General features: G+C 47.1%; 1 protein-coding gene across 3 annotated transcripts in view; it reads right to left on the reverse strand.

Annotated features, from left to right (window-relative positions):
• LOC141050268 (sulfotransferase 2B1-like) overlaps positions 1-18,538 on the reverse strand; it is a 294,093-nt gene that overhangs the window by 15,419 nt on the left and 260,136 nt on the right. For all 3 annotated transcript variants that reach the window (XM_073547154.1, XM_073547156.1, XM_073547155.1), the window contains one exon: positions 11,221-11,395. In XM_073547154.1, the coding sequence (XP_073403255.1) occupies positions 11,221-11,395 (175 nt within the window). The remainder of the gene's footprint in view (positions 1-11,220; positions 11,396-18,538) is intronic.

Consider the following 18,538-nt stretch of genomic DNA (forward strand, 5'->3'; position numbering starts at 1 on the left):
CTTCCGCCAATTTTTTTTTTTTTTTAGTGGGCAGAGATAATTGTATAATTAATTTCACAGAGCACAGAGTGAGTATTTTTTCCAGTGGGGGATTTTGAAATATTATTGTTTCAGAGTTATACCTTGAATCATTTTGTCTTTCGAACAGGGAACAGTTGTGTCTGCTTTTCAAGTGACTACCTGGCTATTTAGCCGACTCTCTGCCTGCAATTAGTCCTAGTTGTAGCTTTGCTCTGTGTTCACTGTATTTGATCTTTATTGCCTCACAATGGACCTTGCGTTTGACCATCCGTTTGATTTGCCCTTTTGTCTTGATCCGCTACCTTCCTGGAATTCCTCAGACTGTGACCATTGCCTTACTTCTTTGTTTATAACAAGCCTTCTTGATATCTGACCCAAGACCTGTTAATTAACCCAGCCTCACAGCTTGGTCATGAGTAGTGACTAGCGTCTCATATGTAATGTGGAATTACACTTTACTTACAGTATACAGTATCTTGATTCCCTATAACATCAAGATAGATATTCTAGAGGGGACCTGAATTCACAGAGTGTAGCTCTTGCTTTACACAGTTTGCATTCTGTAAATGTGATATGCGGTACACCTCAATCAACAATAGAATCATAGAATGGTAGAGTTGGAAGGGACCTCCTGGGCCATCTGGTCCAACCCCCTGCTCAAAGCAGGATTCAATAAATCATCCCAGTCAGATGTCTGTCCAGCCTCTGTTTGAAGACTTGCATTGAAGGAGAACTCACCACTTCTCCATGAATGCTCAAATATTTTGCACTTTCACCACCCCAGAAGTCTATTAATCTGTGTGTTCTCAAATGCCAGGGCTGAATTTCTGTCCCAACATGGCCTAGATTAAAAGTTTTGATACCACGGTTAATGCTTAAAAATCAAAGGAATACACAAGTTCAAGTCCTCAAAAGGTAGCAAACTACAGTAAAAAAATCGGCCTTTCCTTCCCATTCTGTAAATAATAACGAAAAAAATGGTGTAATTTTATTTATCCAGCACAGTGAACTCTGTAAAAAAAACTGCTAGATTTGCTGTATTTGGTCACATTGCCTCCCAATAGAATAAAAAGTGATCAGATAGTTGCACACAAAACACTACCAATAATAACAACAATAATAATAAGTTTGGGCTTGAAAAAAAATCAGACGTTACACAGCTCCATTGGCGGAGAAATAAAAAAAAAATGTATGTGTCGCACGCTGGTGACAGGATAAAGTTATAATGTCGTTTTTTTGTTTTGTGTGTGACCTAATATGTCAATGACACAATTGCTTTTTTAATGCAATATTTTGTAAATGAACATTAAAAACGTCAACTTGCCCTTCAAAAACACTGTCTACATATTGTTGGTGAAAAAAGTGAAGAACAAAAATTGGGTTGAAATCAAAAGGGGAAAAAAAGCAAAAAAAAAACCAGAACATCAAGAAGGGATAAATATTAATTTAATTTCTACATAAACAAGGGTTATCAAAGGTGATAAATGTGGATCACTCCCAGGGCTGTGGGATTACTCAATACCGGGCCGGTGTCTTAAAGAGGACGTGTCGCGGTGGCAGTGACCCGGTCCGTGGCCCTGAGTGTCCATGTAAAATAGGTGGAATGAAGCTGAATAAAGTTTATAGGTAGATAGTTCGTGACGCCACCTGTGGTTTCTGGTCAGAAGGGAGGTGACCAGCGCTGCAGTGCAGATCCTCTGGAAAAGATGGTATGATGCAGCAGAGTTAGTAAGGCTCTCCACAGGCAGAGTTGTAGTCTCAGGGCAGTAGTAGTAGATGTTAAGGTAGAGGATGTAGTGTTTAGACACAGAGATGTAGCAGTGCTGAAGGGGTTGCAGGAAGGATTCAAAGAACACGACAGAGTGCAGTTTCTTGTAGCTTTTACTGTGCTTGTAGGTACAGTCCAGGATTCAGATCACAGATGGTACAGGAGTTGGTCGGCCTGGAAGAAAGTTAGGAATCTCTCTATGCAGATGGGTTGTGTAGTCCATGGTCCACTCCGGAGCAGTTCGTAACTATATGCAAGAATAGTTTTGGCCACACATAGTCCTGGAGCCCAATTGTCCATCAAAAACAAAATAGGATTTTTCATAAGATTCTTGCAGTCTCTGTAGGCACATATACTTGAAAAGTTGCATATTTGCATTTCCTATTTTCACTTTAATCTCTATACCTAGCTGGGATCTCACCTTTTGTACTGCGGGTAGATCTGCGCAGCATGGGTACTTCTAATGGCCTATTTAGGTTTAGTGGGTCTGTTACTGCTGTTGGTAAACTGGGTAGTAGTCCTCTACGAACTCTAAGGCCGGGGTCACACTAGAGATTAAAACGGTCAAATGCAATGCAATAAAAAAATCGCATTGCATTCGAACCCATGTTATTCTATGGGGCAGCTCACATCATGCGATTTTTTTATCGCATCCGATCCTCGGACCGAGACAATCGCAGCATGCTGCGATTGCCACCGATTTTCGGATCGGATTCCCCAATGCAAGTCTATGGATGCGATAAAAAAACGCATGGAAAACGCACCAAACGTGTGACTTGCGATTAAATCGCACAACTTCTCCAGGTCTACAGGATAGGGCATCAGGCATTGGCATTGGATGTCAATTTGATGCTTAGATGCGATTAAAATTGGTTCCTTGCCGGAAAATGGGATGACAGACGGATATCTGGCCAAGAATTCTTTGTGTGATTTTGTATCGTTAAAATGGGACCGATTTTTTAATGGTTGTGTGTGACTCCAGCCTTAGACTCACTGTGGGTACGACAGATTTACAACTGGCAGGCGAGGGTTCTCTTGCTCCACTGCTGGTGTGGCATCCGCTGCCTGAACTTGCTGATTAGAATCATAGAATCATAGAATCATACAGTTGGAAGGGACCTCCTGGGCCATCTGGTCCAACCCCCTGCTCAAAGCAGGATTCACTAAATCATCCCAGTCAGATGTCTGTCCAGCCTCTGTTTGAAGACTTCCATTGAAGGAGAACTCACCACTTCTCATGGCAGCCTGTTCCACTCATTGATCACTCTAACTGTCAAAAAGTTTTTTCTAATATCTAATCTGTGTCTCCTCCCATTCAGTTTCATCCCATTGCTTCTAGTCTTTCCTTGTGCAAATGAGAATAAAGTTGATCCTTCTACAATGTGACAGCCCTTTAGATATTTGTAGACAGCTATTAAGTCTCCTCTCAGTCTTCTCTTTTGCAAACTAAACATTCCCAAATCCTGCAACCTTTCCTCATAAGACAGGGTTTGCAGACCGGTCACCATTCTGGTCGCTCTTTTCTGAACTTGCTCCAGTTTGTTGATGTCTTTTTTAAAATGTGGTGCCCAAAACTGGACACAATATTCCAGATGAGGTCTGACCAAAGAGGAGTAGAGGGAAATAATGACTTCACGTGATCTAGACTGTATGCTTCTGTTAATACATCCTAGAATTGCATTTGCCTTTTTTGCTGCTGCATCACACTGTTGACTCATATTCAGTCTGTGATCTATTAGTATACCCAAGTCTTTTTCACATGTGCTGTTGCTTAGCCCTATTCCTCCCATTCTGTATATGCTTTTTACATTTTTATTGCCCAGATGTAGTACTTTGCATTTCTCCCTGTTAAAAACCATTCTGTTAGTTGCTGCCCACTTCTCCAGTTTATTTAAATCTTTTTGAATCCTCTCTCTCTCTTCTCTAGTATTAGCTATCCCTCCTAGCTTTGTGTCATCAGCAAATTTAATCAGTTTACCCTCAATTCCTTCATCTAAATCGTTGATAAAGATGTTGAACAATACAGGGCCCAGGACAGAGCCCTGTGGTACCCCACTTGAGACATTCTTCCAACTGGATGTGCAGCCATTTACGACCACTCTTTGGGTCCGATCACTAAGCCAGTTATGAATCCACCTAACAGTTGCCTTGTCCATTCCATACTTAGTCATTTTTTCAATAAGGATTGTATGAGAGACTTTGTCAAATGCTTTGCTGAAGTCAAGATATACTATATCTACAGCATTTCCTTGATCCACCCAATCAGTGATACCGTCATAGAAGGAAATTATGTTAGTCTGACATGACTTATTAGTTACAAACCCATGCTGACTCTGTTTAATCACTTCATTCTTATCCAGGTATTGACATACATGTTGTTTAATAATTTGTTCAAAGATCTTTCCTGGTATAGAAGTCAGACTCACCGGCCTATAGTTGCCTGGGTCCACCTTCTTCCCCTTTTTGAAGATAGGAACAACATTTGCTCTTCTCCAGTCTTCTGGCACTTCTCCTATTCTCCAAGAATTTTCAAAGATTATGGAGAGGGGTTCAAAAATTTCTTCTGCTATCTCCTTCAGTACTCTGGGGTGTAATTCATCTGATTTTCAGGGTTGTGTTGTGTCTCTGCTACTGCAGGGGCTTTAGGCTGGGGAAAAATTAGGACAGAGACTATGATGGCTTTGTCCATTCTTGTCCAATTTGCAGGGAATTCTCCAAGTACAGTGCTGACCTTTTCTTCTTCTATGGGCTGAAGATTGTTTTGCTCTTCCATCCTTTCCTTTAGTTGGTCAGTTCACAGCTTCAGATGATCCCTCGATACTGCTGATGAGGTTTCTCCTCCATCCTTACAGATAAGGCACACCTTGGTGTTGTCAAAGTTTGATGGTAGGACAGTGTAGGGTTCAGCCTCCCATTGGTCATGTAATTTGTACATCCTCCTTTTTCTCTTTAGGACCTGTTCTCCTGGTGACAAGGGAAATGCAGGTGCATGTTGATTGTAGTTCTTTTCCTGCTTTTGTCTTGCCTGAGCTAGACTCTTTTCTACGCTCTCTTGCACTTTACGGTACTGCTGCTGCTGCTCTGTATCCCAGTCAGCATCTGGTGATGTCACCTCAGGTGTCAGGACTTCCATATCCAAATCAATAGGCAACTTGCCAGGCCTCACTCTCATTAAGTAGGCTGGAGTTCGGTTGGTGGAATTTACAGGAATGTGATTGTAGAGATCTACCAAATCCAGCAACTTCTCTGGCCACAGATTTCTTTCTTTCAAGGGCAAGGTCTTCAATAGGTCGATCACCACTTGATTCATCTTTTCACACATGCCTTTGGTCTGCGGATGATATGGAGTTGTTCTGATCTTCTTGTAGCCGTACAAGTTACAGAATTCCTGGAATACTTCTGCCTCAAAGGCTGGGCCTTGATCTGTAAGCACTCGCTCAGGGTAACCGCGTGGTAGACAAAAGTGCTCTTAGAATGCTCTGGCTGCTGTCCTGGCTGTTTGATCCTTGACATGCATGACTACCAGGAACCTTGAGTAGTGGTCAATGATGGTGAGAGCGTAGACATAGCCTAAACGGCTTGAGACCAGCTTCACATGGTCTAAGGCTACCAACTCAAGCAGCTGTTTGGTTATTATTGGCTGTAATGGAGCTCACTGGCTGTTTCGGTCCTTCCTGCGCAGGTTGCATTGTTCACACTCCCGGCACCAATTTTCAATGGCCTTCCTCACACCAGCCCAGTAAAATCTCTACCGGCGCAAAGCCTCCAACTTCTTCCATCTGAAGTGTCCTGCCCCATTGTGGTACACTTCCAAGACCATTGACGCCTCCCTCTTTGGGACTACCACCTGCCAGACCAGCTCGTGAGTGCAGGCATTGATACTCCTCCGACACAGTTTTCCCTCATAGATGAACAGCCTGACTCTTTCCTTCCACAACTGCTGGGTTTCTTCAGGAGCATCTGGACCAGGGCGTGAGTCAGCTTGTGTCAGTAACTCTTTTACCAAGCAGACTGTGGGGTCGCCATCCTGCGTTTCTGCCCACTTATGATGAGGCAATGGATTTAGGGTGACCTCCTTCATGATATAGCGTTTGTTTTTCACTCCTTGGGCTTGTTAGGCCGCAATTGGCCGGTGAAAGGCAGGTAACCCAATTTTTTCGAGTGCTTCGGGATCTTCTCCCCCATCTGGCAGATTGGGCATTCTGGACAGTGCATCATCATTGGTGTTCTTGTGCCCAGCTCGGTACTTGATGGTAAACTCATAGTTAGACAGCCGGGCCATCCATCGCTGCTCCAGCGCACCTAGTTTTGTGGTTTCCAAGTGAGTCAGTGGGTTGTTGTCCCTGAAGATGGTAAACTTGGCTGCAGCTAGGTAGTGTTTGAATCGTTCAGTCACAGCTCAGACTATGGCGAGGAACTCCAGTTTAAAGGAACTGTAGTTGTCAGGGTTCCTTTCAGTGGGACGAAGCTTCCTGCTGGCGTAGGAGATCACTCTTTCTTTGCCATTCTGTACCTGTGACAGTACCGCTCCCAGTTCCACGTTGCTGGCATCAGTATAAAGAACAAATGGTTGGTCATAATCTGGGTAGGCCAGAACTTCATCTCGTGTGAGAGCCATCTTCAATCGAGTGAAAGACCTTTCCAGTTAGTCATTCCATTCAAATGTAGGACTCTTCTTTCTGGCTTTCTTGGGCTGGCCCACTAGAAGATTTTGAATGGGTGTGGCTATCTCAGTGAAGCCTTTGATGAACCTTTGGTAGTAGCCTACCAACCCAAGGAATTGACGTACCTCATGGAGGTTGCTGGGCTGCTGCCAATCCCAGATGACAGTGACTTTGTCAGGATCCGGTGTCACACCTTCTGCGCTCACTACATGACCAAGGTACTGCACCTTGGGCTTCACGAGGTGGCATTTAGATGGCTTCACTTTCAAGCCAAAGTTGGACAGGGCTTTGAACACCTCAGCCAGGTGTTCCAAATGTTCTTCATAAGTCTTGGAGAAGACAATTATGTCATCAAGATACAACAGAACTGTTTCAAAGTTCTTGTGTCCAAGACAGCACTTCATTAGCTATTGAAATGTCCCTGGGGCTGTGCTGAGCCCGAACGGCATTTAGTTAAACTCAAAGACACCCACTGGTGTAGTAAACGCTGATTTCTCCTTGTCTGCCTCTGCCACGGGAACCTGCCAATACCCACTAGTGAGATCTAAGGTAGAAAAATAGTTACCAGATTTCAGTGCAGCTAATGACTCTTCAATTCTGGGTAATGGGTAGGCATCCTTATGTGTAATGCTGTAAAATTTTTCTGTAATCAACACACATTCTCATGGTACCATCTTTCTTTTTCACAAAGACTATTGGAGCTTCCCAGGGGCTGCAACTATTTCTGATCACCCCAGCTTCCTTCATTTCCTGCAACATACTTTTGGCACATTGATATTGTGTTGGGGGTATAGGGGTATAGGCCGGTACCTCTCTTTAATAGGTAGATGATCTCCAGTGGGGATATGGTGTTGAACCCCTTTTGCCTTTCCAAAGTCTAGAGGATGCTTGTTGACTACCCGCTCATAGTCCTGAGCCACTCGGTAAACGCCATTCTTTTGGTATGAAGGGGTGGAGTCAGTTCCCACATGCAGCTGCTGCCACCACTCCTCCAGCTGCTTTGCAGAGCCATTGTCCTCCGCCTGGTCGGATGAGACCAAGGGCTCTGCTGCCTGTATTGCATTGTTACTGACAGTAAACAGCTTAGCAACTGTGGCATACCGAGGTATTGTGGCCTCCTCATCCCCACAATTCAAGATGCATACAGGTACTCTCCCCTTGTGGACATCAACTACCCCTCTGGCTGTCAGGACAGTGGGCCAGCTATCAGAGTACACTGGCTTCACTAAGGTTTAGTAATCCTTTCCCCTGAGGCCTATGGCTGCCTGACACCATATTAAAACTTTACCCCTGGGGGGTATTGCAATGGGGAAGGAATCACTCACTCTGATGCTGCCAATTTCTCCGACAGATAGTTCTACCTGCTGTCTTTGCATCAGGGCCTTGATTTCCTTCTGCAGGACCCGTTGCTCACTGGAACCAGCAGTCTCAGCTACCTGTTGCAACAAAACAATAACCTCGGCAAGACAATTTTCAATCACATTAGTACTTAAGGTCATTATTGGGTTACATTCTCATCGATAAATGTCTATAACTATCAGACCTTGGTTTTTTAACTCTACTCGCCCCATCTTAATGGTAATCTCTTTACATCCCACTTGTGGCAAAGACTGACCATTGCTGGCAACTATTGTCAGCTCATCACTTGGACCGCAGGTAAGTTCAGAGTCAGCCCAATACCGTTTGTAAAGAATATATGGCATAGTTGTCACCTGAGAGCCGGTGTCCAGCAAAGCTTTCATGAGAATGCCGTCAATCACCACTGGGAGGACCGGTCGCCCTCCGACGTACTTGGCTCGCCAGTTCTTTGGGCCTTGTTGTCCTACTCCTGGGGGTTGGCCCTCTGCCCCAGGGGTTGCCAATTTAAATAACAGAATCTTGCAATGTGGCCTATTTTGCTGCAATGGCGGCAGATGGGACGTCCATTCTGGTCATAGCAATCGTGTCTCCCTCTGAGCGGTGGGATCATTTTCTTCCGTAGCCACGGAACGTCCTTTGGACTGGAGGCCAGCTGGATCTTTTTCTTTGAAGACACTTGCATGGACTGCACAGTTTTGGCAAGTGCAGCCATATTTTGGTCAGGTCTTGGACCTGAAGGCATAGTTCTGCAGATGGATCACTATCTAGAGTCTGTGCATCAGCCTCCACAGGGATCTGAGGGAACAATGCTGCCTCTTGGTGGTATGTAATTGCTGGGCACCTAGTGGGCGCTGGGTGGCTGACATTTGGTTCATGCAGCATCCAAATACCCCAGTCTTTAAAGTCTGCAAAGCCCAGATCAGGGTTTTGGAGGGAAATGATATGCAGCTGTGTCCTGTGGGTGCTAGATAGAAGTCCCTCAATAAATTGTTCCTTCAACAATCTGTCTCCATCTTTCACATTGTCTGGGTCAATCAGCTTTATGGCCCCCAGCACCTCCTGAAGGTTAAGAGCATAGTCCCATATATTGTCCTGCCCCCCTTTGTTTACATCCAAACAATCTCATTTTTATTTCTGCTGTAGTTCGAGTGTCAAAGGTGCTCCTCAGCTTAGCCAGAACTTGCTTAACAGTCTCTTTATCAGTGTCCTGCCAGGACTTTACTTCTCTTTGTGCTGTACCAGTTAGCTGCCCAATAAGGATGTTTACCTTTTGGCTTTCAGACAGAGGATGTACGTCAAATAAACTGCACAGTCTCTTTTTAAAATCGCTCAGGGTATATGACTCCCCTGAGTACTGCGGTAGCCAGGCCGCTCCTGGTATATATGGCATGGATAGCGGCAATATGGGGACTGCGGCGGCGGTCGCTTGATCTTGTTGCACTCTGGAGGCGGCGCTGGCCACTAGATTATGCGGTGCTATTGAAGCCGCAGCTGCACTTGCCCCTGCATCTTGTGGCGCAGTGGGGGTACGGTACGGTGGCATCCACCGCTACATCTTCTCTTGCCTCAGACATTCTCCTCCCCCCTAGTTAACATGGGCCAGGCTCCATGTTCCACTGGTTTACCAGGTTGCAGCTCCGCTGGCTGGATGATCAGGGCACACCGGGGCTGCAGGCCTCAGCTCCTAACTTCCCACCCGCTGATATCTTCGCACGCAGCACTTCACTTTTCGCTCTCTCTTGCAGGCTCCACCCACGATGGCACACCCCTTCGGCTTCCCGCACGCGCCGGGTGGCGGGGGTAATGGCAGCAATTGCACAATCAGTCTATGGTACACAATACAGTCTCTGGCACACAGGACCTGGTGGCACCGGGCTTCAGAATCCTGTTCGTGATGCCAAAATGGATCACCCCCAGTGCTGTGGGATTACTTGGTACGGGGCCGGTGTCTTAAAGGGGACGTGTCGCTGTGGCAGTGACCCGGTTAGTGGCCCTGGGTGTCCATGTAAAATAGGTGGAATGAAGCTGAATAAAGTTATTGGTAGATAGTTTGTGATGCCACCTGTGGTATCTGATCAGAAGGGGGACCAGCGCTGCAGTGCAGATCCCCTGGGACAGATGGTATGATGCAGCAGAGTTAGTAAAGCTCCCCACAGGCAGAGCTGTAGTCCCAGGGCAGTAGTAGTAGATGTTAAGGTAGAGGATGTAGTGTTTAGACACAGAGATGTAGCGGTACTGAAGGGGTTGCAGGAAGGATTCAAAGAACTTGACAGAGTGCAGTTTCTTTTACCTTTTACTGTGCTTTGTAGGTACAGTCCAGGATTCAGATCACAGATGGTACAGGAGTTGGTCGGCCTGGAAGAAACTTAGGAATCTCTCTATGCACATGGGTTGTGTAGTCTCCTTTCTAGCGCTAATCTGAAGTACTTGTAGTTATGGATTACACTCAAGTTCCTCTTTCTTGCTCTCACTTAGAACTCCACTCGCTTGGCAGGTAGTTGTAGCACTATGTCTCTGGCTCACACACTTTGCTGCTGTGTCATCGAGTCTCAGTTGGGAACAGAGCATTTACAGCCTCTTGTTCCTCCGGGTTTCTGCTGTGAGACCTTTAATATCCACACAGCCTAGGACGTCGGGTTCCGGTCATTGTGCTTTAGCTTAGGGGTGAGCTTTACTCCAGCTCAATCCCCAGCTCATCTCCACACGTCCACACTTTTGCCTCTCTCTGTACCAACCAACTAACTTCCTTTCTCCCGACCACAAAGAGCAGTTCCCCAGCAGTTAGGTTCAGAGATCCCTCTGCTGACCTGGAGTAGGAACTGTGCTGTATGCTGGAATTACCTGATAGAGAGACCCTTTCATTGCTTCCAAGCATGACATCACACTCCCTAAGAGGGAGATAATGCCACTGTGGCGACCATACTCCTGGGGGCACCACAAATGCAGTCCACTTAACTTTCTCTGCTATTAGCTACAAAGTCATTGGGGCTGATTCTTTAAGACTGGTAAAGTGTAGGCTGGTATTAATGAAAGGCGCACTGGAAAACAATGCACCAAATTCAGCAAGAGGTGTACATCCCTTTATTAATTCGGCACACCTCAGTGTTGTGCGCCTCAGGAAAAATGCTATTTCTGCCAGGAACTGGAACAGCATTTCTGGCATAAGAAACACAAGCACTTTTGCAAAATTTGATGGGCATAGCCACTCCCCATCCCAGCTCGGATCTGCCAATTTGGGCAGAGCAGCTTCAATCTGCTGTGAAAATTTCAAAATTTACAACATTTTTGCATAAGTCTTCATTGCATATTACATTGCAGCTTTTCCAAGTCTTTTACACCAGTTTTCTGAAAAAACACTTACAATAATGGCCCTCATTGACTGCAATGTGTTTGAAGAATAAAAGTTACCTTTACGCAAGAACGATCCTTTGGAATGGTCTACCAATTCAGACTGAGTCCAATTTGACATTGCATTTTCCTTCATGGCTTTGAAGGATGAATGTTCGACAACCAAGTCAATCTGGGCATCATCTAAATCCTGTCCTAAGAATTTACAGATTCTCACCACACAGCCACGGAGATCCTGAAAAAATGACATTTATTTACACCCATATATAGTGTATCATTCACATCACAGTACTAGCCCTTAAGACAATAAATAAGCAAACGTTCCTTTTTTCCCCAGATGGTTTAAGAAAGTATGTGTAAATGAACCTCCCAGGTAAAATAACTGTCACGCAGTGCCTTGGGACTCTAATGAAGTCACTAGAACTATGGACGTCCTATCTGTCCCTCACCCCCGGATTACTCCTGAAGGTGGAGATGCCAGGTTCACGTGCCTTGCTATTCTCCTAATCACTCTAATCTGTCCCCTCCCCCACCCAAGGAGCTGGGAAGCTGAAGTGTATGGGATAACACTAAGCAAACAAGGGAAGGCTGACAGGGATAAATGATAATATCAGTCATGCAAAATATACTCACCAAGCAACAGAGTGAAACATATGAGAGTAAGGGTACCGTTACACATAGCGATGCACCAGCGATCCCAACAACGATATGGATCACTGGTGCATCGCTAAGTGGTCACTAGTGAGCTGCCACACAGGCAGATCTCACCAGCGACATCGCAGGGGTCGGGGGTCACTACTTACCTGTCAGACGAGGCGATCCTGACGTCCTCCCGCCCGCGTCCACGCGTCGCTCGTCATCACAGCAGGAAGCGCCGCAGGAAGCTGACGACGAGAAATGATACAGGACCTTCTCGCGCGACCAGCGATAGCCAGCGGGGGAGCTGGTAGGAGGCAAGTATCACATGTAGCGATATCGCTAGCAATATCGCTGCTACGTCACAAAATCGTTGACTTTACAGCAATATTGCTAGCGATATCGCAGTGTGTAACGGGGGCTTAAAACGAAGGAGAAATCAAATAGGTGAGTTTCGTTTCATGAAACCCGACTTTTCCAAAAGTCGGGTCGAGCAAAATCTGCCGACTATAGGGAAAAGTCGGGGTCGTCCCGAAACACGAAATCCAATGTAAGTCAATGGAGAATTAAAGTCGGCAGTGAGAGGAGGACAGGAAACACACCTACAGTGCCCATTTGAATGCCAAAAGCATAAATTCTTGTTACTGAAGCTTGTCAACCTTAATTAACTTCATAATACTAGTTACGCACTGAAAACTGGGGGTTATTTGGCTACAGTTGTGGGGGGGGAGGGCTGGCTCCAGGTTTTCGTGGGCCCAGGGCCAAAGAGCGCCCCTTTAACACATACCACAACTCATGATGCTTCGATACGGCAGAGAAATAGCGGTATAGTACAATTAAAAATACTTCACTTCTTACATTTCATGACTGATATCCATTTTAAATTCTCCAATACCTCCAAAAACGGACAGTATATTACTCCATACAGTATTATGGCCAGCGCTTAGTGCGCTATACAGAGTAATGAGGCCCATATATTTCTCCATACGGAATCATTATTCCCATATAATGTTTCCGTATATGATGAGCTCCACATAATGCTACAGTATATGTTGGTCCCAATGGATGAAGCTCCACTGTCTTATGGGCCCAAATAGTGCTCCATATATAATGGGCCCCATTTCTACTGCTCTAGTGTATAATGGGCCCTGTAAATGCTGCTCCAGTGTCTGATGTCCACCTTTGGAATGCTCCAGTGTATGGTGGGCCCCATATATCATTCACCAGAGTATAGTGCTCCCCAAAAATTGCTGTCCCAACATTGAAAACAATTACATAAGTCTCCTTGCTAGGGAATCCCTGCACTACTCTGAACTCCTTGTCACCCCCATCTTCCATCTTACTGCACTTGGCTGTTAGGCCCTCCCACCGGCAGAGACACTTTTGCGTACTATGTGGTGCCCTGTGCCAGTGCCATCGCCCATGAGTATGCCCCCCCACCTGCTCAAGGAACCTGCACTTTCATCTGCACCTTCCTCTTTGTCACTGTGTAAGGTGGTATAGTATGCGGGAAGGGGAACCTGAGTTTCCTCTGGGTCAGATTCCGGCTGTGTAGAGTGCGAGGGGAATGTAGTGGTCTGGGTCAATGTACCAGCAGCATCATCCAGCAGTGGCTGGGCCTCAGTGCACTTGTGGTGTCCCCAAGAGTACGGTCACCACTGTGGCATTGCCTTCCTCCTAGGGAGTGTGTTGTCAAGCTTGGGAGCAACAAAGGATCTCTCTAGCAGTGAAACCAACACACAACACATTTCCCACTCCAGGCTAGCAGGGAGACCTCTGAATCTGACTGCTGAGGAGCTGCTCTCTGTGGTCGGGAGGAGGTAATTTAGAGCACTCTGTGCAGGGAAGGGGAAGTGTGTGGACGTGAGAAGGGGAGCTGGAGGATGAGCAGAGTTAAGGCTCACTCCTAGCTGGAGCGCATGGTCCGGATTCCGGCCTCCGAGTTTGTAGGGACACTGACGTTCCTGCAGCGAAACCGGGGGAAGTAGCAGCTATAAATGCTCTGTACCCAACTAAGGCTCGGAGGACCCAGCATCGACGTGTGCGAGGCAGAAGGAAAAGGCTACAGCTGTCTGCCATACAAGTAAAGTCTGAGGAACATCTGTTAGACAGGAGGCGTTTCAGTGAACCACGGTCCTGTGAGTGCTTCCCCCACAAGCACTAGAAAGGAGACGTTCAGGAAGGTACATGTTGGCAGAGTGTTGGAAGGGAGCTTTCCATTCTGGTCCCGGAGGTTGGCAGAGGTCCTGACCCGGAGGACACAGCGCGGAGGCAGGCATCTGTGTAACCTGCAGACTGTGAGTAAAGCTTTGGAACTGCACTCTCTGGTGTCCTACAGTTATTCCAGCACCGCTACATCTGGGTACCAGCACCTACACCGCCTGTGCCTTTCCCCCATCACTACATCTACACTTCCCTGGGACTCCAGCTTCACCTGTGGGGAGCTTCACCATCTTTGCTGCACAACACCATCAGTCCCAGAGGATCTGCATGCAGCGTCGGCCTAACATCTATGTTGCCGAACACCACAGGTGGCGTCAAACTATCTATATAAACTCTTTACCATTATACCACGCCATTTACATGGGCGCCCAGGGCCACCGTCCGGGTCACCGCTGCTGTGACACATCCCACTGACACCGGCCCGGTACCGAGTACCCCACAGCCCTGGGAGGGCGACCCATATGCCGACTGCTGATCGGGTGGCGTTATTCCCACGAACCTCCAAACAGCGTCCCTGAAGGCAAAGTTTTTGGTTTCCGGGGGCAGTATGATTGCAAAGCTGAACCTTAAAGGAATGTCCAAAAGGCCACCACCAGGAGTGGAGCCTGTGGCTTACTTGGACTGCACCCGGGAAACCACTACCATACAAGCTACAGAAAAGATGGACAGATTGCAAGCTTTGTCGATTCTGTGTGTGGTGTGGTATGTCCTTTTGTAGTTGTGCTAGCGATTTCTCAGCTTTATTCCGTTAACGACCGAGACTCCGGCATGGCCCCGCAGTACGCGTCAAGCTTACTAGAGGAATACGCGAGGCTGTGGCACGTGAGATCGAGCAATAACAGGTCTAGCATTCCAGTACATGTCCGGGGCTGCATGCACGCTACACTGAAAGGACCAGCTTTTGTCGCTTACAGGTGCAGATAACCTGCTGAACTCCGTTAGTGATGGGGATCTGGGATTCAGATTATTCCCCGCGAAAGATGATTTCCCAGTAAGCTCAGGTCAACCGCAATTCCGGAGTTAGGCCTAACCGTCATTCCTGAAAAAATTACGTGTCCAAACCACAGGTGCTGTAGCTTGCTTAACAGCTTGGCAGCCGTTCTCAGGCCCAGTATGGATTCAACAACATTGTAGAAAGTTGATAAAGGGTACAGTTTCACCGGATAACACGTATATATGTAGCCTAGTTTACACATTAAAAATATATGTCTATAGATCAGGAGGCAGACTCAGATGTTCTCAGGCCGAGTATGGATTTGACCAGATTGTACAAAGTTGAGAAAGGGTACTTTATCACTGGATAGCAGGTATATATAGCATAGTTTAAACATGTAAAATCTCCTTGTTCTCAGTATGGATTACACAGCAATCTAAAAAGTGGAAAAAAGGAAATGCATTTGATGCGTACACCAGTATACACTTTTGGTGTTATTTTTAAATCTTCATATATATTTCTGTCTCAGTAATACAGTCCAGCCTCTCCGCAATAGGAAATGAGATGCATACAATTAGTGACATAAAGGCTATTGATTGCAGAAATCTAGGAATTATTATTCACGGGAAAAACTTCCGTCACAATTCTCATAGGCGATGCTGACCCTCAATTAATTTGTGTGTGGAGACAGTGCAAACATTTTTTTGTGAATAAAGTCTTGCTGTATCGCACTTCCCTTGATTCCATCACTGTTACTCATCTCAATCCAATTTTTATCACAGGGAGCGATGTAAACATGGTGCTCACTGGCTATCATGATCTGTCATGTAACTTTGGAGTGCAAAAGACAGAAGCCACAGGCCGTAGGCGATTCTATTTGATTGGCATGAGAGGGCACTTTGAAATGTGCGCCGGAATGTCACACGTTTGTGAGAAGGAAAACTGTGAAAGCTGATGATAAACCACCACTGCATGTCATTGTGAGTCGACGTCCATAAGAAATGGAAGCCATTGATCATCTGGAGCTAGAGCCCGGCCAGCAGGACAGGGCATAGCTATATCTTAACTTTCATCTTTCAGTTCAATCAATTTGTAGTGGCAGTCCCAGTGAAGGATTTGACAGCCCAGACTACACAGCGGAGGAGCAGGGAGAGGTAAACATTGTAAATGCTGGGGCCCTGCCCAAGCATGGGGGGCACACTCGTGGGCGTCGGTACTGTCACTGGGCCCCTCATAGTACGGAGGTGTGTCTGACAGCGGGTGTGCACCACCACTGTCAGAGACACTTGATTGCACTATGAGGGACCCTATGCCAGTGCCCGCGCCCAAGAGTCGGCCTACCCACCTGTCCAGGGCAACGGGCACTCGCACGGTTTTGTGCGCTAGGTGGTGACCCCGGCCATGGGGGACCGCCCACTTAGGGAGGTTTACAAAGTGGCATATGTAGAATGGGGTCATTCAGCTGCTGCAAAAGGCGAAATAGGTCAAGTTCGCGGAATAGGAGGAGGACCAAAGCAAGCCATTTTTCTGGCAACCTATGTGTCATCATGGGAAGGTGGGACAAAATCCTTGGAAACCCATGCATGGTTCATTTTAATGAAGGTTAGATCATCCACATTTTGGGTTGACAGACGGGTCCTTTTTTCTGTCAGGATTGATCCAGCTGCACTGAAGACTCTTTCCGATAGCACACTTGCAGCTGGGCAAGCGAGCTCCTGTAAGGCATATTGTGCCAACTCTGGTCAGGTGTCCTGTTTAGCAGCCCAATAGTAAAAGGGGAATGACCTGTGCGGGAGAACATCGATATGGGAGGAAAAGTAGTTGTTAACCATAGTTGACAACTGCTGTCTCCAGTCACTTTCCATCGATGCAGTATTACCAGTTGTGTGAGCGGTCCGTGAAAAATCAGTCCACAACATTGTCATGAAACCCCTGTCTCCAACGCCACTTCTGCTGTGTGCACCACGAACACCTCTGCCAAGCTGCCCCCGGCCCGTACGGCTTGTGTGAGAACCATCACCGCTGCTGTGTGCTGGGAATGCCTCAACCAACCGGTTAACCAGAGTTGCTTGTTTAGTAGCCAATATTAGGTCAAGGTTCTCCTGTGGCATGATGTTTTGGAATTTGCCTTTATAGCGTGGATCCAGGATGCTGGCCAACCAGTAGTCGTCATCGTTCATCATTTTGGCAATGCGTGGGTCCCTTTTTAGGATCTGCAAGGCATAATCTGACATGTGGGCCAATGTTCCCGGTGTCAATGATACACTGCGAGTGCTGGTTGGAGGAGCACTTTCTGGCAAATCCACATCCCTCCAGTCACGCACAAACCCTGTACCAGACCTTGCCACGCCAACATTTTCACTTGCCCCACGAGATGCATCCTCCTCCCCTAAGTAATCATCCCCATCTTCATCCTCCTCCTCCTCTTCTTCCTCCACCTCATCCAGGAGAGGTCCCTGAGCAGACAATGGCTGAATGTCATCAAGGATTCCCTCCACCTCTTCCTCCTCGTCAACATTGGCTGCAGACGCCTGCTCCTTAAGGTGCATCAAAGTTTGCATGAGCAGACGCATAAGTGGGATGCTCATGCTTAGGATGGCGTCGTCTGCGCTTACCAGCCGTGTGCATTCCTCAAAACACTGAAGGACTTTACAGAGGTCTTTCAGCTTCGACCACTGCACACCTGTCAACTCCATGTCTGCTCTCAAAGTGCCTGGCCGTGTATCCTTCCACAAATGCATTATGGCCTGCCTCTGCTCACACAGCCGCTCAACCATGTGCAGGGTGGAGTTCCACCTTGTTGCAATGTCGATAATGAGGCGGTGGTTAGGAAGGTGAAGCAATCGCTGCAGCTTCTGCATACGAATGGAGTGTACAGGCGACCGGCGGATGTGCGCGCACAGTCTTCGCACCTTCTGGAGCAGGGCTGTTAACTCTGGATAATTATTGAGGAAGCACTGCACCACCAGGTTCAAGGTGTGAGCCAAGCAAGGTATGTGGCTGAGTTTTGAAAGGGCTATGGCTGCCACAAAATTACGGACGTTATCACTAACTACCTTGCCTGCCTAAAGATGTACATTGCCCAGCCATGACTCAGTTTGTCGCTGAAAGTACTCGGCCAGCACCTCGGAGATGTGTCTGTCGCCCAAATACATTATCTGCAACAGAGCCTGCTGACGCTTTCCACTAGCTGCTCGATAGGGGGACACCTCGTGTGCAACAGTGGCAGCTGCAGATGGAGTGCTCGTACGACTGCGCTCTGTGGACGAGCTTTCGCTTCTGGAGGAGGAGGGTCGAACGCCTACAGCCAACTGTTTCCTATACCGTGGGCTAGGCAGCACTGTCCCACCACTGCTGTCCCCTGTGGACCCTGCATCCACCACATTAACCAAGTACGCAGTGATGGACACGTAACGGCCCAGGCCATGCCTACTGGACCATGCATCAGTTGTGAGGTGCACCTTTTCACTCACTGACTGCTTGAGTGCATGGACAATGCGGTCTTTCACATGATGGTGGAGGGCTGGGATGGCTTTGCGAGAGAAGAAGTGGCGACTGGGTAGGTCATAGCGTGGTACTGCATAG

Source organism: Dendrobates tinctorius, unplaced genomic scaffold (assembly GCF_039654945.1).
Source record: "Dendrobates tinctorius isolate UK_male_01 unplaced genomic scaffold, ASM3965494v1 ptg000151l, whole genome shotgun sequence".
NCBI lineage: Eukaryota > Metazoa > Chordata > Amphibia > Anura > Dendrobatidae > Dendrobates > Dendrobates tinctorius.